At 40.6% G+C, this 23,677-nt stretch overlaps 1 protein-coding gene across 8 annotated transcripts in view; it reads left to right on the forward strand.

The window, feature by feature from the left end:
• Positions 1-23,677, forward strand: part of ppp1r9ala (protein phosphatase 1 regulatory subunit 9A-like A) — a 133,946-nt gene that overhangs the window by 75,869 nt on the left and 34,400 nt on the right. For all 8 annotated transcript variants that reach the window (XM_059647225.1, XM_059647226.1, XM_059647227.1 and 5 more), the window contains 5 exons: positions 4,010-4,337; positions 9,849-9,930; positions 11,775-11,846; positions 12,112-12,310; positions 19,696-19,878. In XM_059647225.1, the coding sequence (XP_059503208.1) occupies positions 4,010-4,337; positions 9,849-9,930; positions 11,775-11,846; positions 12,112-12,310; positions 19,696-19,878 (864 nt within the window). The remainder of the gene's footprint in view (positions 1-4,009; positions 4,338-9,848; positions 9,931-11,774; positions 11,847-12,111; positions 12,311-19,695; positions 19,879-23,677) is intronic.

Raw genomic sequence — 23,677 nt, forward strand, 5'->3', positions numbered from 1 at the left:
AAATTCTGCAGTACATCTTGTACACAGTACATACTGCTGCTCCTGAGACATGAAGTGACTGAATGCTTGTGGATCCAGTGCAAAACAAGTGGGCTGCTTTGACCAGTTTGGTGTAAAACTTTTGAGTGTTGTTGGAGCTGCACACATCTAATCACGTGGGGAGTATTCCATCACGATGCTGACTTGTGCCTTGGAGATGGTGGATAGGCTTTAGGGAGTTCACTGTGGTACTCCTAGCCTCTGACTTGCAACCACTGTGTATTTGTGGCGAGTCTAGTTTGGCTTTTAGTCAATGGTAACCTCAGGAGGTTGATAGTGGAGAATTTGATGCTAATGCCACTGAATGTCAAAGGGTGCTGATCGATCCTCTCTAATTAGAGGCGGCTATTGCCTGCCATTTGTGTGGCATGAATATTACTTGTTACTTTTCAACCCAAGCCTAGATATTGTCCAAATCTTGTTGCCTTGAGCATGGACTGTTTCTGAGGAGTCACAAGTGGTATTGAAAATTGTGAAGTCATTAGTGAATATCTTCGCTTCAGACATTATAATGGAGAGAAAGTTACTGTGAAGCAGCTGTAGATCATTAGGCCTAAGATACTACCCTGTGGAACTCCTGCAGAGATGTTCTGAAGCTGAGATTACTGACCTATTACAAACACAACCATCTTGCTATATGCCAGGCATGACTCCTCCATTGGAGAGTTTGCCCCCGATTCCCATTGATTCACATTTCGTAAGGTCTCCTTGATGCCGCACACAGTCAAATGCTGCTTTGATGTCAAAGATTGTCACTGTCACCTCACCTCTGGAATTCTGCTGTTTTGCCCACGTTTGAATCAGGTTTGTAATGAGGTCATGAGCTGAGTTGCCCTGGCGGAAGCCGAACTGGAGGTCATTGAGCAGGTGCTCCTTGATAGCGCTGTTGATGACACTTACCATCATATTTGTTCATTTCATCCACCATTTCCTTCTTATTTACCATGAGCGTCACATTCTCTCTTTCTAGAGGTCCGCCATTTACTTTACCTTACTCTCTCGCTTCATAAATATCTGTGGAAGCTGTACTTAGATGTCTAGTTAGCTTTTTCTCATCCTCTAATTCTCTTCTCCTGACTGATCTTTTAATCATTGTCAGTGTTTATGTCCTGTCCACTCATTCTTAGTAATTTATAGGCTATTTCTTTGAATTTGATGCTTTCCTTAACTTTCCTTAATGGATGCTAGGTTCTCCCCTTAGAATTTTTCTCCCTATTCTCAGTATTCTGAAATTTTTGACACTGCTTCTCGAGTTCTTTGTCATTGATGGTTAGATGTAAACAAATAGATCATAAGATCGTAAGGAGCAGAATTCGGCCATTTGGCCCATCACTTCTGCTCTCCCACTCAGTCATGGCTGCTGTGTTTCTCAGCCCCATTCTCTTGCCTTCTCCCTGTAACCCTGGATCCCTTTTCCAATCAAGAACCTCTCTATCCCTGTCTTAAATGCACTCAATAACTTGGCCATCATAGCCCTCTGCAGCAATGAGTTCCATAGATTCACCACCCGCTGGCTGAAGAAATTCCTCCACATCTCGGCTCTAAAGAGTAATCCCTTCACTGTGAGGATGTCTGTTTGGGTCCTAGTCTCTCTTTGTGATAACGTTTTCTCCATATCAACTGTATCCAGATGGCTCAGTAAGTTTCAGTGAGATTCCCCACCCCCCAAAAAAAAACTCTTAAGTACAGACTCAGAGTCCTCAACTTCTCCTCATATGACAAGTGCTTCATCCCTGGGATCATTTTTGTAAACCTCCTCTCGACCCCCATCAAGGCCAGCATATCGTTCCTTAGATGTGGGGCTCAAAATGCTCTCACTATCCCAAATGCAGAGTGACCAGAGACTTTTATAACCTTAGCAGTACATCTCTGCTCTTGTATTCTAGACTGCTCGTCTTTCAGCACTACGCTGCAAACTCATTGTTTTATTTTCCATAGAGCCTATGAAATAGGAATATGCCATAATACTCATAAGCCTACTGTGCTATTTCACGAGATTGTGGCTAATCTTTGACTTCAAATCCAAATCTGCCACCCATACTAGGTCTGGCCAACCTGCGATTCCATACCCACAGAAATGTGGTTGACTCCTGGCTGCCCACTCAAATAGCTGGGTTAGTTCAAGGGCACTGAGGAATGAACAACAAATGCTGGCCTTGTTAGTAACCTCCATTTCCCATTAAAATAGCTAGTCTGATTCCACTGCACTTCCCCATAGGCCTGTGTATCTTTCTCTTTTCAGACACTTATCTAGTTTATTTTAACAGCCACAATTGAACCTGCCTTTACCTTTAACTTGGGTAGTGTATTCTTGGTCCAAATCACTCGTTACGTAAAAAGACTTTGTTACACTGGTTTACCACCAACTTCTTGAGAGCATCGTGGAATGGGGCATGAAGGCCTTTCAAGCAACACTCATGTCCTAAGAACATTTTCTTTTCTTGAAAAAGTATCCTTTGTTTCTTGATTCTTTGGTCAATGGAAACTTTTTCTGGTTATGTACTCCGTATGAGTACTGTGTATACTCCTTATGATTATAATTAGCTCCCTGAAATCTCTCATGTCGAAGGACAACTGCAGCTTTGCCAATGTATCCAAGTAACTGAAGTCTCTCAAACCAATGCCATTTTTAGAAATATTTTCTCCACCCTGTAATGCCTTTGCATCCGACTTGAAGTGTGGTGCTCAGAAAACTGTGCTCCAGTTGTGACCCAGTCAATATTTAAAAAAGAAAGTTCTTCATAAGTTACTTGCTATTGTATTCTTTGCTTTTATTTGTGAAACCCAGAGTGCTATCTCCCCCCAAACCGTTTTCTGAACCTTCCCCCTGAAGCGTTTTCTGAACCTTCCCCCTGAAGCGTTTTCTGAACCTTCCCCCTGAAGCGTTTTCTGAACCTTCCCCCTGAAGCGTTTTCTGAACCTTCCCCCTGAAGCGTTTTCTGAACCTTCCCCCTGAAGCGTTTTCTGAACCTTCCCCCTGAAGCGTTTTCTGAACCTTCCCCCTGAAGCGTTTTCTGAACCTTCCCCCTGAAGCGTTTTCTGAACCTTCCCCCTGAAGCGTTTTCTGAACCTTCCCCCTGAAGCGTTTTCTGAACCTTCCCCCTGAAGCGTTTTCTGAACCTTCCCCCTGAAGCGTTTTCTGAACCTTCCCCCTGAAGCGTTTTCTGAACCTTCCCCCTGAAGCGTTTTCTGAACCTTCCCCCTGAAGCGTTTTCTGAACCTTCCCCCTGAAGCGTTTTCTGAACCTTCCCCCTGAAGCGTTTTCTGAACCTTCCCCCTGAAGCGTTTTCTGAACCTTCCCCCTGAAGCGTTTTCTGAACCTTCCCCCTGAAGCATTTTCTGAACCTTCCCCCTGAAGCGTTTTCTGAACCTTCCCCCTGAAGCGTTTTCTGAACCTTCCCCCTGAAGCGTTTTCTGAACCTTCCCCCTGAAGCGTTTTCTGAACCTTCCCCCTGAAGCGTTTTCTGAACCTTCCCATCATCTTCAACAATTTATATACACGTATCTCCAAATCTTTGTTCCTGTGCCCACTTTAGAAATACGCACTATATATTGTGTTGCATTTCCATTTCATCGTACTACATTGCATCACTTCTCATGGCTCAAAATTTTATTTCTCCCTTCTCTATTGATTTCAACATCTTGTCGTATTATCTGTTGAAGGCTATCGCTATCTTTCTTCACTTAAAACTTTCAAAGTTTTAATAAGGTCCATTTTCAAATTCAAAATGTTGGAAGAAATGACATTTGTATTTTCTAGCAACCTGCTGTGTAGTGCAGTAAAAGTTTACAAGGGCCCTGATCTCTGGAGTAGAACGTTTGTTTTTTCTTATTTGGGTTGGTCTTCCTTTTGAAGTGGTTACCTGGATAAATTGAATTTGGGTTACAATTGCTACTTAACATTGAATGGTTAGAATTTAGGAAAAAACTATTTGGAACTGTTAGCTTTTCAGCTTCTTTTTCTATTTAGGATAATGATGAAAGTGAAGAAACTCAGCAAGCAGAATCCTTAATTGTCCGGAGTAGCTTGGACTCTTTACATGCTGTTGAAGATACATCAGTTCCTAAGATGAAAGATGAAGCATTAGAAGGAAAATGTGATGCGGAGAGCATAACCAGCTTGCATGATGGAAGCTCATCTGCATCTCCTTGTTCCTCTCCAGTTCATAAGATAGTTGAGAGCGATGTAAGCATAAAACATTCAACTACTAGAGACACAGCACCTTCAAGTTCTCCCACATCATTTCTTTCAATGATGAAGAAACGTGAATCAAAAGGCAAAGGAAAAGAGACTAATGGTAAACCAATCTATTACTCTGTGATCATTATATATAATTGAAATGTTACATAGAAATGGCACACATTGCTTTTATGCACATATCCAGTACTTGTGAGAGGGAGTTGGGCAGTAATTAAATAAATTGTTATTCAGTTACAATTGCTGACATGGGAGTTTATAACTGAAGGTCTGTTTAATATCTTGTATTACATCATTCTAATCATGATGCCTCTTTTATATAAGAGAAATTTATTAGGGATGAAATTTGATTTTTAAGAAAAACAGACATTGCTGGGGAAACTCAGCAGGTTTGGCAGCATTTGTGGACAGAAAGCAAGTTAACGTTTCAGGCCCAATGGCCCTTCAGAACTGATAGCAGCTAGGAACTGATTGTCTTCAGCATAAATACTACGAGGTGTGGGATTAAAGGGGTAAGCAATAGGTGGAGACTGATCCCAGAGGGAGAGAGAAATGGGCAGACAAAGGAATAAATAATGGTAAGTCAGGGAGCAAGAAAAGCTGATAATGGGACCATAAGTAGGTTGAAAATGGGTTAGTTGTGCTGAAAGCAGCCTGCATAATGACAGGGCCTGGGCTTTGGCAGTGGCTATAGGATGTGCAAGAAAGTGTTCAGGCTCTAAAAATCATTGAACTTTGCATTGAGGCCTGAAAGTTGCAGTATCCTCAAGCAGAATGAGATGTTATTCTTCCAATTTCTGCTGAGCTTTGCTAGAGCACTGTTTCAAGCTGGAGTCAGAAATATTGGCCAGGGAATATGGTGGTATGTTGAAGCAGCAGGCAACTGGAATCTCAGGGTCATTTTTGCAAACAGAAGATAGGCGTTCTGCAAAGTGGTTGTCTAGTCTGCTTTCAGTCAAATGGTGTGAATGTTCTTCCCTGTTTTGTCAATGTAGACAGTACAGTTATTGTGACAACTTCATTGATAACCATTGAAATGTCACTGGTACATTTTTCATTCCAAATGGCATGACTTCACACTGATAAAGCCCATCTGGTGTTACAAAAGCTGAGGTTTCTTTAGCTCTCTCTCCTAAAGGAATTTGCCAATACTCCTTTACATGATTTTTGTGATAAATTGACCATGTCCAATTTGATCAACACAATCGTGCATTCTTTTTGATAATTAATGCAGAATCTTTCATCCCCATTCATAACAGGTGAGCTTCACATACTTTGACTGAGTTCAATAATGTCACTGTCCATCATAAACTTACTCTCTTCTCTCATTAGAGCTAATTTCTTTGGATTGGCTGTTGCTTTGTAGGTTCTGCATTCCCGAAAGAACCATAGATACAGGAGCAGAATCAGACCATTAGTCCTATTGAGTGTGCTCTGCCATTTAATCATTGCTGATATATTTCTCAACTCCATCCATCTGCCTTCTCCATAACCCTTGATCCTCTAATCAAGAACCTATCTATCTCTGTCTTAGGTACTCTGTGACTTTGCCATAGAGGGCTGTGGAAACTGAATTCCACATATTAACCACCCTCTGGCTGAAAAAATTCTTCCTCATCTCAGTTCTAAAGGATTGTTCCTTCACGCTGAGGCTATGCCCTCCGGTCCTAGTCTCTCCTGCTAGTGGTGTCATCTTCTGCTCTATCCAGGTCTCAGTGTTCTTGAAGTTTCAGTGAGATTCCCCCCTCATCCTTGTAAACTCCATCGAATACAAACCCAGATTCCTTAATCACTCCACACATGATGAGTCCTTCAATACCAAATCAATAACATGATCAAAATCTTTTTTTCTTGGCCTATTCTTACAAATTGATTTTATAATTTTGTATTAGGTTTCATAAGTCATCTCTATTACTTTCTGGGATACAAGACATGATGCTGTCTAATCGTTAAAGCACCCTCATGTTTTCCAATTTGATTGCTGGAAAGTTAATGTTTGAATGTTCCATTTCAGATTCATTCTCCCATTGCTCTATGTTTCTGTTTTAGACTAGAATAAATAGTAATTTATTGTCACTTGTATTTGTACAAAAAGTACACTGAAAAAGTGTTTTAAGTCACCATACTCGGTTGCCTGTATTAATAACAGAAATCATAATTTTTAAAAATAAGACAAAATCCATCTTTGTTCAGTTCACGGCTCATGGGTTTGCAACAGTGAGGAAAAGACAGGAATCACATTATTCTCGCCTTTGAATCTCTCTTAATTTGATAAAGTCCAATGAACTTTGATTTTGATAGTTCTCCAGAGACATATAAAAACAGTAAGACCTTACTCCATGCAACAGTGTTGACCTTTTTGTGTGCTCTAGTTTTCAATATTTGTTGAGATTCCTTCATATGTTTTATAGCCAGCTCATATGCATCGATGAGTTTATGAAATTTGAGACATAGATTTAAAGTATAATTTCTGGCCTTTGGTTTATCAGCTATTCTTTATTTAAATAGTCCTCTTATCTCACTTCTATCTATTAGTCAAAACAGACTAAATTCTTTGAACTCATTAGGAGTGTCCCTAATAGCTAGTAGTAATAATGGAATACCCTTATCACAATCATTAGGATAGTCATGGCAATAAGCTCCACGCATAATCTTCAAAATTTGTTATCATCTTTCCAATGCACCTTGAGATTGTATGTGATGAGTGGAAGATGTGAATTGCTTAATTCCCAAATTAGTCAATTTATTTAAGGAGCTGCAAAATAAGATTTGAGCCTTGGCTGTTCATATTTCTTTGCGTGATCTATACCTTCTTTAAAAAAATAAGAATGAGCTACCTTTTCCATGCCACTTTAGTATTTTTCTTGGGAATCGGGAAATCTTTTGGAAACATGCACTATTATTAAAATATACTGGTTCTCATTCCTGGTTCTAGTAAGCATTCTACACAATCTATTAACACCCTACTAAATAGTTCTTCAGAAGCTGATATTGGAATTAAAGGAACAGGTTTAATTGAGGGTTGGGGAAATGGGCATGTCTGGCAAAATATGACTGCATCTTTGTGTAACCCTGTCTCGATATTGAGAGGCCGTGGAGCAAGTCAGACTGCATCTTTGTGTAATCCTGTCTCAATATTGAGAGACCGTGGATCAAGTCAGTGCCTGATGCTGGATGGGTGTGCTATTTGTCTTTTTCTGTATTCTGTTTTGTGATCAAGTCATGTCTTTTAATTTCTTTACCCCTTTTGGAGTTTAAGATTTCCTAATCCCATTTCTCTCTGCTTTTCCCTCACTTGTACCTCCATTATTCTCTGTTTATCATTTTCCTCAATTTTAAGTCTTTTAGTTTCTCTTTTTCAAAATCTAGTTTTTAAATTTCTAACTATATCCTAGCTAATTCCGGCTGTAACGTCCCAATGTTGTGATTCCTTTTCCCTGGTTTTATATGTTGCACAATCAGTTACATGTAGCAACTGCTCTTCAGAGATCCTGGAGACTTGAAATGTGACTCACTTGCTTGTGCTAGAAGCTACATTGATTCAGATGCAGGCCCCTATTCTTTGTAAGCAGAAAGAACATGTTAAAACATTCAGCCTTTCTCAACTAAAAGAAAAGCTTGGGGTCAGCCATTCCTTGTACATTTCCCTGGCAATGCCTTGACAAATTAGAGTTGACTTGGCTGATTGTATTTAAACAAAAACTTAGGAGTTAACTCTTCCCTGGTGCATTCCTCGTGGCAATTCATATACCAAATGAATACATTTGCCAACCAGTCAGTGATGGTTGCAGTTCTGTCCATCATGGCGTTTGCCAGCTACAGTCAACCTTACAGGAAGCTAAAAGAATTCTGTTTTCTTTTACCAAATATTGTATTTGAACCGAAAATAGGATGTGAAGAACAGTTTCATATGCAACTGTGGTATGTATGGTTGAGTAGGTAGTTCTGCATGAATGGGTTGGAGATGCAGTTTGTATTCTGGAGAAGCTAGTGCAAAATCTAGGCCACGTGCCAGGGTAGTATGAAGGTAACCTGCAATGTCAAAGGGATTTCCTTTCAGATGAGAGGATGCAACGAGGCTCACCTGCTCTTTCTGGTGGACAGATGATACAATGGGACTAATATTGAAAATGAACAAGGGGTTTTCCTGAGCTTGGAGGAAGTGCTGATGCCCGAGAATCTGAGATAACAAGGCATAGAGCTGGATGAGCACAATAGGCCATGCAGCATCAGAGAAACAGGAAAGCTGATGGTTTGGGTCTTGACCCTTCGGTGGGGGGTGCTAGGGGTGCTGGGGGCTGGTATGTAGGAGGTGGGAGTGGGGTTTGAGGTGGGAGGAGCAGATTGGTGGGAGAAAGGACGGGCAGGTTAGGGAGGCAGGGATGAGCTAGACTGGTTTGGGGATGCGTTTGGGGGCAGGGAGATTTTGAAACTTGTGAAGTCTACATTGATACCATTGAGCTGCAGGGTGCCCAAGCGGAATATGAGTTGCTGTACCTTGCAACCTTCAGGAGGCCACATCTGGAATAGCAGATATCCTATACAACATTAGCAGATGTGCAGGTGAACATGTGTTTGATGTGGAAGGTTATCTTGGGGCCTGGGATGGGGGTGAGGGGGGGAGGTGTAGGGGCAAGTGTAGCACTTCCTGAGGTTGCAGGGAAAAGTGCTGAGGGTAGTGGGGTTGGTAAGGAATATGGAGCGTGGAGCAGACAAAGAGTCATGGAGAGTGTGGTTCCTCTGGAAGGCAGATATGGGTGGGGAGGAAAAAATGTCCGTGGCAGAAGTGGCGGAGGATTTTCCTGATAATTTGGCCAATGTTTATTCCTCGGCCAACATGACTAATACAGATCATCTGATTGTCATAACCTTGTGTTCAAGACCTTAATGTGCACAAACGACTGTCAAGTTTCCTGCATTGCAACATTGATTGCGCGTCCAGTCTTAGCACTTTAGCTGTAAAGTGTGAAGGGTCATCATCCTGGAGCTGAGGAAGACAATTGGTTTCAGTCTTGTGTGAAGAATCTGAGCACTAACCTGATTGCTACCCAGTGGTACCTGTTGAAAAGCACATTTTAAATGGGAAATCCTTGGTTAAATGCTCTGAATGACTCAGTAACCTGTCAACATTGATTGTATAGGTATACTCACTACTTACTTGACTGGTTTTGCTAGGCTATTGGTGCTAGTTGAATTATTATCCAACATTCATTGTTCAGTTCAAGAGAAAGGAAAACCAAATGTAAGTTGCGTACCAGGCAACAGCGTTGGTCTATGCACTGGATCCCAACCAGTTCTCTGTTCCTCCTGAAGAATAGATGCAAGGTTAACAGCATAGAAGAGACTTCCCAGTTGTCTACAATCTGTTCTGATTGTCATGTTTGCTTTGGTGATCACTAGTTGTGTTACATGCATGTGTAGTTTTTAGCATCTAAACCAGAATTTGTTTTGAAGTATTTTGTCAAATTAAACTAAATTGTCACATACCACTGTGCCATGTGCACTTGATTATTGATAAAATACTTGTGTAGTCCTTTGATTATTAATAACCTCTTAAAATAAAGTTATAAAATGATGAATAAAATTAGGGCAAATTTATGTATGTTGACAGAAGACAAGAGGAGTGAAGAAGGATCGTCCCATGGGGTTGAAAGTACATCAGGAAAACTTAAAAGAAGATTTCCTGATTTTGGGTATGAGCTCAGTTGCTTATGAGAATTTTTTTGCAAGCTTATAATTTTAATAATTTAATAATGGATACCATTAATATTACTTTCTTGTCCCAGGTGACATTTCAAACACAGAATATTTTCTTAATTCAGAGTTTAAGTTTGTTTGTCTATATTGATTCCGTGACCAAAAAAGCATCGCCTTTTTCTGTCCTATCCATTTGCTTTTATACCAGGAACTTTAGTTCATGTCCTTATTTCTTTTCCAACACCCAAATTGCTGTCCATTGCATATTCATTCTCCTCAAGCTTTAATTTACTGTTGAATTCTTATCTGCACATTAATTGTCTATTTAAGTATGGTTAGTATGTTTGTGGATGACCAAGATTGGTAATACTGTGGACAGTGAAGAAGGCTTTCGGAGATTACAAAGAGATCTTGGTCAGTTGGGTCAATGGGTTCAAGATTGGCAAATGGAGTTTAGTTTGGATAAATGCAAGGTATTGTATTTTGGTAAAACAAACAAGGGCAGGATTAAAGCAGTTAAAAGTATTGCCTGGCAGTGTTGTAGAACAGAGAGACCTAGGGGTTCAGGATAGTAATTCTTTGAAGTTTGCATCATATATAGAATGGGTTGTTAAGAAGGCATTAGCATGCTTGCCTTCGTTGGTCAGATCTTTGAGTATAGGAGTTGGAATGTTATGTTGGGGTTATAGACAAAGTTGGTGAAGCATTTTCTGGAGCAGTGTGTCCAGTTCTGATCTCCCTGTTATATGAAGGATTTTAAGCTGAAGACGGCTCAGAAGAGATTTATCAGGATGTTGCCAGGAATGGAGGGCTTTGAGTTATAAGAAGAGATTATGTAGGCTGGAACTTTTTTCGCTGGAGCATGGAGGTTTAGAGATGACCTTGTAGAGGTTTATAAAATAATGAGGGATATAAATAAGGTGAATTGCAGGTGTCTTCCCCGCGCCCCAGTTTGGAAGATTTCAAGACTAGGGGGCATATTTTTTAAGGTAAGAAGAGAAAGATATAAAAAAGATATGAGGGGCAATTGTTTTTACGCAGAGTGGTTTGTGTATGGAATAAACGTCCAGAGGAAGTGGTGCATTCAGGTACAGGTTACAACATCTAAAAGACATTTGGATAAGCACATGAATAAGAAATATTTGAAGGGATATGGGCCAAGCGGGGACTAGTTTAGTTTGGAATTATGGTCGGCATGGGCTGGTTGTACCAAAGGGTCTGTTTCTGTGCTGTATGATTCTGACCCTGTGGTCCGCATTCATATTAAGTAATATTGCTAGAGGTGTGAGTGTAAGTAACTGTTCAGTGGTTGAGAGCAATTAGAATTGTGGGGTCTTTAGTGTGTGCTGGCTCCCTGTGAGTTGCTGTATTAAATCTGACTTAATAGCAGAGCCGTAGTCCCACATTTTCATCAATGATTCAAACTGAGCAAATAACTATGTGAAGGGTCTCTTGTGGTACACTGGCAATGGCCCTAATCTGGGTCAGAAGTCCCACCTCTTCCAGAGGTTGTGTCATAATACAGCTGAGCATCCTAGCTGTTAATTTTAAAACTTTTGACTTGTTAACTTCATGCAGGTGCCTTAGATCCCATTCCTGATCCCTTTCCAAAACCCCATATCCATAGTTGCATGAAAGTACCTTCTATTCAGATATGATTTAGCCACAGATGTAATGAGAGAAAACAAGATAGCTTTTTAAAAAAATAACACTATGTGAAAGCTCATAATTTAGTTTAGGTTTATAAGTAGGCAGAATACATTATTGACACATATGTGCAAAGGTGTCTAACGGTCTAACACTTCCTTTCTCCTCTTTCCCTCACCCTTTATACAAATAGTGGATTAAGAAAATCTGGTGGAAAAGGCAAGAAATTAGATAAAGAAGATCGTAGAACCTCTCTGGGTAGCAGGTATTCAGCTATAATTACACAATTGTTCATCTCTAGCTGCCTCATAAATTCAAATTTTAAATATGCAAATATTTGTGAAAGTAGTGTAAGCTAATGATTGCTTAAATCATTTTGAGTAGAGTTTGCATATGTCTTGTATTTATAAGCTAAGCATTTTGGTAAGTTTGGGCATTGCATATAGTTCTGTCGTTCTGATCTTCAGTTCATGTTGCTAACATATAAAGAATGATTTATGTGCAATTTTCCTTCAATTTATGTCTGACAGGGGATCAAAAGAAATGCTTGAGAGCTCAGGTGGTAACCTTTCTGCTGCAGATTCAGTCTCATCCATACCAACTTGCATGCCCTTTTCTTGGTTTGGTGATAGTCGTAAGGAGGCAGTCTCTTCCAACAGCAGCCTTCATTCACCTCCAAGTTCACACGACATCTTTTGTGAAGAGGACAAGGAGACACCTGGCAGTAAAGTACGTTGGAAATTATTGCTACTTGTTCCTTTCTTTCAGTTGATGTGTTTTTATGATCACCTAATCTTTTGATGTAGATTTGTTTTTGAATAATTAGAGGACTGAAAGACACTTGTTCTGTCTCTTCACTGTTTTTTGCAGAAACAGTTTATAGATCTAAATATACTATGGTTCTAGTTGTTCCTTGATAGCAGATTGTTGCTATAACCCCTCTTTGGGATTTCCAAAAGGTGGAATGCAGAAAACAATCTGTTCCTTGGACTTTTTTTAAAAATATGTCACTTTTTTAAAAAGTATAAGTTAGATTAAGTCAAATTCCAACAATTCTTTTCTGTTTTTGCGAGACACTCCAAGGCCTCACCGCTCTTTTCCTCTGCAATCCCCTCTAGTTCAACAACCTCCATCCCTTAATTTCCCTTGAAATGACTGGTTAGCTGGGTCATTTCAGAGACCGATTAAGCAAGAACCACATTGTTGTGATTTTGGAATCTTGTGCAGGCTAGACCAGGTAGAGGAAACAGATTTCCATCCTAAAAGGTTATTGGTGAACCAAATGAGTTTTATGGTTTGTATGATTAAGACTAGGTTTTCAATTCCAGATTTTAAAAAGCCAATTAAATTTAAATTCCACCAGCTGTCAGATTCATTGTTAATCATATATTTAGTCGAAAGTCATGATACATTCATCGTAGCAAGTCAGAATGCTGAAGCGCAGTTTTAAATGGGATTCCATTTCTTCATGAATGAAGAAAATATTTATTATCTATGTAGATTTTCATATAATTTCTCATATTCTCTCAATGGTTTTTGTAATCAGATGAGATGTGCAATTTTTTTTTGTTAGGAGTAACTTTTTAAACTAAATTTGATTCTAACTTGACAGTAATCGAACTGCTAATTTTTACAGCTAAGTACATTGTAAAAATAAAATGTATTCACGTAAAATTAAACAGTACGTTTTTTGTCATGAAAATGCTATATATGTCTTGAATTTTTAAACTCATTAAAGTGAGATGTTGAAGGCAATAAAACGCATTTGTTTTGGTCGATGATAATGGGAACTGCAAATGCTGGAGAATCCAAGATAATAAAGTGTGAAGCTGGATGAACACAGCAGGCCAAGCAGCATCTCAGGAGATGCTGCTTGGCCTGCTGTGTTCATCCAGCTTCACACTTTATTGTTTTGTTCGATGTCAGCATTTAATACTCTCCCTCTTCTCTGGCCCATTCGTTGGCTAAAATTAACCTAAATTTCACAGTCCACATTTAACAGTGAAAACTAAGCTCTGCTACATTTGTAACACTGCAGTTAAAGCCTTCCCTCTCCTGGCTAATATCCTGTCATCACCACTATCAAAAGAGTGGAATAGTAATCATGGGATGTTGGATAGGAAAAGCATGATCTCGTAATACATAGAGATAAAAATAATTAGGGAAAAGCTTATAGGGCAAAAACAATGAGAGGCTGCTGAGTAAGGTGAGGGCCCATTATGTTCGAGGTGAGTTACTGGCATGGATTGAGGTTTGGCTGTCTGACAGAAGGAAGAGAGTTGGGATAAAAGGCTCTTTTTCTGAATGGCAACCAGTGGCAAGTGGTGTCCCACAGGGTTCAAATGTTGGGGCCGCAGCTGTTCACTTTACAAATTAATGATCTGGATGAAGGGACTGGGGGCATTCTGGCGAAGTTTGCCGATGATAGGAAGTTAGTACTGAGGAGGAGGGGAGGCTGCAGAAAGATTTAGACAGTTTAGGAGAGTGGTCCAGGATATGGCTGATGAAATTCAACGTGAGCAAATGTGACGTCTTGCACTTTGGAAAAAAGAATACAGGAATGGACTATTTTCTAAACAGTGAGAAAATTCATAAAGCTGAAGTGCAAAGGGATCTGAGAGTGCTAGCCCAGGATTCTCTAAAGGTTAACTTGCAGGTTGAGTCCGTGATTAAGAAAGCGGATGTAATGTCACTTACCTGAAGAGGGTTGGAATATAAAAGCAGTGATGTGCTTCTGAGAATTTATAAAGCTCTAGTTAGGCCCCATTTGGAATACTGCGTCCAATTTTGGGCCCCACACCTCAGGAAGGACATACTGGCACTCTGGCATGTCCAGCGGAGATTCACACGGATGACCTCTGGAATGGTAGGCCTAACATATGATGAACGACTGAGTATCCTGGGATTGTATTCGTTAGAGCTTAGAAGGTTGATGGGAGATCTAATAGAAACTTACAAGATAATGCATGGCTTAGAAAGCGTGGTTGCTGGGAAGTTGTTTTTGTTAGGCGGGGAGACAAGGACCCGTGGGTACAGCCTTAGAATTAGAGGGGATCAATTTAGAACAGAAATGAGGAGACATTTCTTCAACCAGAGAGTGGTGGGCCTATGGAATTCATTGCTACGGAGCGCAGTGGAGGCCGGGACGTTACGTGTTTTCAAGGCAGAGATTGATAAATTCTTGATCTCGCAAGGAATTAAGGGCTATGGGGAGAGTGTGGGTAAGTGGAGTTGAAATGCTCATCAGCCATGATTAAATGGCGGAGTGGACTTGATGGGCCAAATGGCTTTACTTTCGCTCCTATGTCTTATGGTCTAAAATATGAATAATCCAAGTTAATTTAGCAATTTGTTTACCATTTGTATGTAAGCCAGCAATGTTGAAAACATTTTTTATGCGTAGGGTACTTTGTTAAATTCTGGAAAAATATCCTGTTTTGTTAGTTCTACATAAATGTAGCATGAAAAGACAAGCACATGAGAACGGTAAGTGGAACTCGAACAGTGCAATGTGGTGTCCATGATTGCCCTGTCTATATGCTGGACATGAATGGAAGTTTAATTTTAGATGTATTGAAAGAACTGGTGTGGAAGGGAACCAGTTAGTACAGATGTATTGGAAATTGAGAGTATAGAATAGAACTTCTATAATAACTAGGGTGATAGAAGCATAATCAAATGGACTGTAGAGTATGAAGTAGATACTGGTGAAAATCCAATCTCCAGAGATTTTGAAGGAAGGGATGAGTCGCAGATGGATTATGCGAAGGTGAATTCACAAGCTGATTACTACTTTCATTCCAAACTGGAAAGTTTTTAGTCGTTAAATGGCTCTCTTCCTGATTTTGTTTTTCTTACAAGTTGACACGTTTTGATAATCTCTACGACAGTCCTTCCCAGCACTTAAGAATATAAGATAATAAAGTGTGAAGCTGGATGAACACAGCAGGCCAAGCAGCATCTCAGGAGCACAAAAGCTGATGTTTCGGGCCTAGACCCTTCATAATATAATCTGTTTGACTTTCTACTCATCTTTTTGTCCTCATTCTGTTCATTATAACTATCATAACTTTTTCTGTTTCTCGTGTCTCATTTCAACGTGCCACTTCCGTGGTCTCTGCTGATCACCGAATTTGTTTCAAACTTCTCAACATTTCCTGTTGTGCTGAATTAGAAACTTTTAAACTGTCACTCTGCACTCACTGATTGTTAAGGCCTTTTGAGTAGTGGCTGTGGGAATTGACGGGCACCTCTATGAGCCACATCTGCACTGTCTTTAGGTTGAGCAAATTTAGCTGGAAGCTGGTGAACTCAAGTTGAACTTCACATACGAGGGAAAGGGAGGGGAATTAGACAAGGCACTTTGAAATTCTGCAATGGTCAGATTCAGGAGAAACTATGAAAGTAGGAGTACTAGGAGCCCAAAAGGTAGCAATGAAGAAATCCTTTGCATTTGTTCAACAGATTCCAGATTCTTTTAACTTGCCTGAATGAAGGAAGGGACAACAAGGAGAATGAACAGACACAGCAGGGCACTGTGGTTCAGAAAGCCATTCAACTGAGAGGTGTTAAAAGGAACATCGTTTTAGGAGAAAGTATTATTAATGGTTTAAATATAGTTTTAGCTGAGAGCGAGATTCATTGAGCCATAGTCATGCAGCACAGAAACAGAGATTTCAAATCAACCAGTCCATGCTGACCATTATCTCAAACTAACCCATAGAATCATAGAATCCCCACAGTTTGGAAGCAGACCATTTGGCTATCGAGTCCATACCTACCCTCCAAAGAACATCCCGTCCAGATCCGTACCCTGTACCTTATTCCTGTAACCTGGCATTTCCCACAGCTAATCTACGAAGTTTGCACATCCCTAGATACTATGGACAATTCAGCATGGCCAAACCACCTAACCTGCACATCTTTGGACTGTGGACAGAAACTGGCGCACTTGAAGGAAACCCACACAGTCACCCAAGGCTGGAATTGAACCCAGATCCTTGGTGCTATGAGACAGCAATGCTAACCACTGAGCCACGATGCCATCCATTATCTGTAGACTTGGCTGTTATAAGACTTTCCTGCCCAGCCTATTTTGGTAAACTGGAGGTTTTCCAGAACTCTGCAGGTGCCCAAATACACTCAAGTACCATTCATCCATCATTGCTGTGCTTGCTGACCGCCACTGGCTTCCAGATAAGTAATGCCATGGTTTAAAAATTGTTATCCTTGGTTTCATATTAGTGTGTTGCCTGCCTGCCTCATTCCTATCTCCATAATGTCTTGCAGCCCTATAACCCTCCAAGATCTTTGCACCACTCTAATTCTCACCTCTTGATTTTAATAGCTAAATCAGCAATTCCCTCTGTAAACAAACATCTCCAACCTTTACAATAAAATGTGAGGCTGGATGAACACAGCAGGCCAAGCAGCATCCCAGGAGCACAAAAGCTGATGTTTCGGGCCTAGACCCTTCATCAGAGAGGGGGATGGGGAGAGGGAACTGGAATAAATAGGGAGAGAGGGGGAGGCGGACCGAAGATGGAGAGTAAAGAAGATAGGTGGAGAGAGTATAGGTGGGGAGGTAGGGAGGGGATAGGTCAGTCCTGGGAAGACGGACATGTCAAGGAGGTGGGATAAGGGTAGTAGGTAGATGGGGGTGCGGCTTGGGGTGGGAGGAAGGGATGGGTGAGAGGAAGAACCGGTTAGGGAGGCAGAGACAGGTTGGACTGGTTTTGGGATGCAGTGGGTGGGGGGGGAAGAGCTGGGCTGGTTGTGTGGTGCAGTGGGGGGAGGGGACGAACTGGGCTGGTTTTGGGATGCAGTAGGGGAAGGGGAGATTTTGAAACTGGTGAAGTCCACATTGATACCATTAGGCTGCAGGGTTCCCAGGCGGAATATGAGTTGCTGTTCCTGCAACCTTCGGGTGGCATCATTGTGGCAGTGCAGGAGGCCCATGATGGACATGTCATCTAGAGAATGGGAGGGGGAGTGGAAATGGTTTGCGACTGGGAGGTGCAGTTGTTTGTTGCGAACTGAGCGGAGGTGTTCTGCAAAGTGGTCTCCAAGCCTCCGCTTGGTTTCCCCAATGTAGAGGAAGCCGCACCGGGTACAGTGGATGCAGTATACCACATTGGCAGATGTGCAGATGAACCATGTCCATCATGGGCCTCCTGCACTGCCACAATGATGCCACCCGAAGGTTGCAGGAACAGCAACTCATATTCCGCCTGGGAACCCTGCAGCCTAATGGTATCAATGTGGAATTCACCAGTTTCAAAATCTCCCCTTCCCCCACTGCATCCCAAAACCAGCCCAGTTCGTCCCCTCCCCCCACTGCACCACACAACCAGCCCAGCTCTTCCCCCCACCCCCCCACCCCCCCCAACCTACTGCATCCCAAAACCAGTCCAACCTGTCTCTGCCTCCCTAACCGGTTCTTCCTCTCACCCATCCCTTCCCCCCACCCCAAGCCACACCTCCATCTACCTACTAACCTCATCCCACCTCCTTGACCTGTCCGTCTTCCCTGGACTGACCTATCCCCTCCCTACCTCCCCACCTATACTCTCTCCACCTATCTTCTTTACTCTCCATCTTCGGTCCGCCTCCCCCTCTCTCCCTATTTATTCCAGTTCCCTCTCCCCATCCCCCTCTCTGATGAAGGGTCTAGGCCCGAAACGTCAGCTTTTGTGCTCCTGGGATGCTGCTTGGCCTGCTGTGTTCATCCAGCCTCACATTTTATTGTCTTGGAATTCTCCAGCATCTGCAGTTCCCATTATCTCCAACCTTTACTTCCTTCATTAAAGACAACTTCTTAAAACCTGCATCAGAGATAGTAGAAACTTCAGATGCTGGAGAATCTGAGATAACAAGGTGTGAAGCTGGATGAACACAGCAGGCCAAGCAGCATCATCGGAGCAGGAAGCTGTCTTTTGGTTTCTGATGAAGGGTCTAGGCCCAAAACGTCAGCCTTCCTGCTCCTAAGATGCTGCGTGGCCTGCTGTGTTCATCCAGCTCCAGACCTTGTTATCTCTTCTTAAAACCTGACACCGATCGTGTATTTGAGTATGCTTTCTCCTTAATTAACACTGACATATCTCACTTATGAAGAGTCTTAGCTATTTTGTTGTGTTAAGGGCAGTATGTAACTACAACTTAAAAGTTGTAAGTAACTCTGAAGAAAAGCAGGGAATCCTTCTTGTGTCTTCTAATCTTTCCTTCACCAAAAATCCTCAGCTTGCCATGACATTTTGAATGGCATCCTTCTTTTTTGTAACAATGCTTACCACGTTTGCCAGCGTAAATTGAAGTATTTTGAAATAATTGATGCAATATAAAATACTTTGTTCAGATGTGATAAGACATAACTCAAATAGCGCTTTATCTGGCAGTATAGGATTTCAAGTGTTATGGCATTTACTATTTCTAAACCTAACGTGAAAGTAATAGAATCACAGAATTGTTGTGTTATGGTTCAGAAGAGAACCATTTGGCCACAGTGTCTGTACCCGTCTTCTGATTCCCATAATATGATTACCTACTCCTATTTCATGCATTAGTGAGATAGTTATATATTTTACAGTACTTTTCATCAGCGCATACTTTTGAATATTTTCTTTTTTTGTTGGAAGTAATGTAATAACATACAGTGACAAAACCATATAGTCTTATCATTGCTGCTTACTTTAAAAGGGTGTGGTATAAAAATATTGTAATCTGTGGCGATATGTATATGTTTGTAATAAAACAAAATTGCAGATGCTGGAGATCTGAAAAAAAACAGAAGCAGAAATGTTTGGAGGAACTCCATAGCAGTTCTGAAGGAGAGCCACTGGGCTCAAAATGTTAATGCTGTTTCTGTCTTCATGGATGTTGCCAGATCTGCTGAGTTTCGTGAGCGAATTTTATTTTTGTTTTTGTTTGATAACTTTTTTATCAGTGGTAGCAGTATCAATACAACAGAAGAGAGATAGCAAACTATCTAGTTCCAAATGCTCATAATGAAAAACATTTTATTCCTTTGAGTAACTTAGTTCTTCTTGTGTCTCATTTACATTATGATAAGGCTATATATTTTACCCATCACATTTTATTTTACTTTGTTGAAACAGGTACCTGATCAAGCAATGACAGGGAAACAGAACCAATGGCAAAATCGAGCAGTTTCTCAATGGACAACCCAACAAGTCTGTCATTGGCTGATGGGAATGAATTTAGAGCAATACACAACAGAATTTGTTTCTAAAAATATTGATGGAGAACAACTAATGCAACTAGATAGCAGTAGACTTAAGGTACAGTATTGCAAGTTGTTCCACAATACTGCTAAATGTTGGATTTATTAAAGACAAATTGTGTTGTGACTGTGTGTCTACTGAATGTACAGTAAATATTAGTCTAGAGGAAGCATAAAGTGTGCTTGTATGGACCAGAATGTTCATTGAAATCTTTCACCATTGAGACATGGTGTAGGAAAAGATTAAGTTGGCTTTTCTATTGTGTATAGACCTCTGTGGGCTTGATCATGATTCTCCAAAGTCTCTCAGGTTTCCATATAAAATGTGTTTTCTCATGGAAGATTCTTAGTATATTTAAAAGCATGTACCTCGCTGTCTTATGAATTCTTTTTAAAAGACTAAAGAACATTTATTTTGGACATTTACCATGTGGATCTGAAAATTGAGTTAAATAGTTTCAGAACTAAGGCATTGAGAAAGTTGAGTGGAAAATATTCAGGTCACGATGAGTCTGCCTCTTTAAAATATGTAAGTGCACCAGTCTGAACAATTCAATTAAATAAATAATAAACGTTTCACATGATATGCCTTAGGAACAATGAAATAGTGTAAATTCACTGCAAGTCAGTTATTGTTGGAAGTTAAGGGCTGAATGGTCTACTTCTGCCCTGTTTCACACAAAGTTAAAAATTACAAAAACAAATCTGTCTCGGGATCCTACAGACCGACGGCCTAAATGTAGATTTTACCAGTTTCAAATGCTTCTCATCCCTTGACCAACCCTTTCTCTCATCCCCACCTCCTTGATCTAACACAATTGGACCATCATCTCCCCCACCTGTCCTCTCCTCCCACCTCACTGACCAATCCTGACCGCTGCCTACATGCATTCACCTATCACCATCCCACCTACCTTTCCCAGCCCCACCTCTCTTCTTCTCAATTTATTCCTGAGCTTCCCTTCCTCTCCCCATTTCTGAAGCAGAGTCCCAACCCGCAATGTCAACATTCTTTTTTTCTCTGCCTGACCTGCTGTGTTCCTCCACCACCACCTTTTGTTATCTCTGCATCTGCAGTTCCTGTTATCACGCTACAGTGTTAAAGGAAATGTTTTATGAATGTTTTACATTAGTGTTTACAAATCTTGGTAAAACCTAATAAATGGTTGGGTTTTCCAAATTTTCTAAGTCTTCCTGTATAAATTAATAGAATGGAGTAAGCCAGAGGGTCCTCGTGGAGTACATCATTGCTTGTTGTAGATATCCAAAAATAGCAGGAGTTGTTCAGAACTTTTTAATACAAATATTATGCTATTGGATGAGAGAGGAGGCAATCTAATATGTTCCAAAACAATTATGAGAAAACAAAATTGTGTACCTGTGAATCTGCTAGTCTACCATTAGTTATGTGCAAACTCATAGGTTGACAGTTTCTGATTATGTTAGTAAATATTGAAGCATGTTTGTCAACAGTGCAGGTTGTCATTGATTTAACCCAATATTAATCGTTTCTTTGGAAGAATTGTAAATGGGAGATCCACCTTATATGGATTTTCAGAAGGTATAAGGTAGCTTAGAAGAATAGCATCAGAAGAATTCAGAAGTGTGATCTCAGAGTAATAAATCCGAATAAAAAGATTTAACAGACAAATGAGAAACTTTTATGGTTGCTTGGATATAGAAGGAGTAGAAATGATATCTTTGAGGCTGGGTGATTTTTTCCTCATAAGATTCTATTGTTAAGAATGCAATTCAGCACAGTGGCTCAGTGGTTGCCTCAGTGCCAGCGACCCAGGTTCAATTCCAGCCTTGTGCGACTGTCTACGTGGAGTTTGTAAATTCTCCCCATGTCTGTGTGGGTTTCTGCCGAGTGCTCCAGTTTCCTCCCACAGTCCAAAGATGCGCAGGTAAGGTGGATTGGCCATGCTCAATTGCCTGTAGCGTCCAGGGTTGTGCATGTTGGGTTGATAGGGGATGGGATGTTCTTCGGGAAGTCAGTGTGGACTTGTTGGGCTGAATGACCTGTTTCCACACTGTAGGGATTCTACGAATCTGTGAATTTCAACTGTAAAAGACTTCAGAAAATCATAGGCTCAGATTTATAATGATGTAACCAGAAATAGAACTTTATCTGTGAAAAAAACACTGGAAAGGCTGAGGTTTTCTTCTTTGAAGCAAAAGAGACTAAGGAGAGATAAAATGCGTAAAATATGAGGGGCCTCAGCAGATGGATAAGAAGGACAAATTTCCCTGAAGGAGTTCAGTAATGAGGGGCATAGAATTAAAGTAATTGAAAGAATTTTTAGGGCAAAGTTGAGAATTTTTCTTTTTCACCCAGAGGGCACTAAAGGTTTGAATTTGCTGCCTGAAAAGGTGGTAGAAACAATAACATCACATTTACAAAGCAGTTATTGGCTATGCAGTCAGAAGTGCTGTCACCTATAAAGCTATCAATTAAAAATGGGGAAAATGGAATTAGGATGAACAGGTCTTATTCTGATCTGAGGCACAATATTATGGGTCAAATAACCTTTTTCTATATTCTTACAGAATGGATGGATAGATCACGGGATACATGATATGTTTTGGGGAAGAAAAACAGGGGTTTTCAAGGTATAATGAATGGAATGGAATGGTATAGTATATGGTAGACTTTTTTAGTCACTGAAAGATAGGTAATAAATGCTTGCCTGTCAATGAAAACATTTTAAAAAGCTATAATAGGTTTATCTCACAAACGAACATATTTTGTAACAGTGTCAGGACTCATCAAAATGATTAACTCATTTTTTAAAATTAATCTGAGGGAACTGCTAGAGAGAGTGCTTTGGTTGCTAAATTCTAGAGTTTTAGGCAGAACAGGTAAGAGACTTTGGTCTTGTTAGGGTTGAGTTGAAGGAACAAAAACAAAGTTGCTGGAAAAGCTCAGCAGGGCTGGCAGAATCCGTGAAGTAAAAAACAGAGTCGACGTTTCAGGTACAGTGACCACATTAACACTCTGTTTTTTCCTTCACAGATGCTTCCAGACCTGCTGAGCTTTTCCAGCAACTTTTGTTTTTGTTCCTGATTTACAGCCTTTGCAGTTCTTCTGGTTTTTGAGTTGAAAGAAAGCTGTTGGTTAACTTTGTATGTTATGCCAACAAGGAACACTAGTGTTTGAGGAGTCAGAAGGGAAAACAGAAGGATAAAGCTGGATTTTGCCAGTGTGCTTCTGAAAGGTGGACTGTCTAAAGCAGATGTCAATAAACATTAGCATGTAGACCTGCAAGTGGTGGAAACTGTATAAAGGCTTTGGCCACCTGATATTGCTAAAATCAAGTGTTGAAATACCATCACAGGACAGACGCTAATTCAGTTAGGGCATGTAAGATTCAAACTAAGTAAGGGCAGTGCCAGAAAGTGATCTACAGGAGGCAAGTTATTTGAATTATCCTCAGGGATATGTGACTGCCAGATGCTTGGTTTGTTTCCTTTTGTTACTTAAGTTGTGGAGACTAAGAAATTACTAGCCAGCAAGTTTCCCTTGTTAGCAGTTACGAAAATGCAATCTGGGCTTTCGTACTTCGTAGCTGAGTGCCTCGGACTGATCACTCATAGAATAAATGTCATTAGTCGCAGCAACTTGACCGTCATCCTTTTGCTGTAAGTGCATCCTGTTGGGAAGGTATCCTTCCTAAAATAACTGGTTATTGACTGTTAACTAAGTTTCTACAAGTGTCATACTGTACTTGGGAAACAAAGAAAAATTACATGGGATTTTTAGGCCTTGGCTGTAGCATATGTCTTAATGCAAAGACACACAATGTACTTAAGCATGAGTTTTACCATTGTAATTATAAAATAGAAACTGCCTAGCT

This window comes from Stegostoma tigrinum, chromosome 7, assembly GCF_030684315.1.
Source record: "Stegostoma tigrinum isolate sSteTig4 chromosome 7, sSteTig4.hap1, whole genome shotgun sequence".
Lineage (NCBI taxonomy): Eukaryota > Metazoa > Chordata > Chondrichthyes > Orectolobiformes > Stegostomatidae > Stegostoma > Stegostoma tigrinum.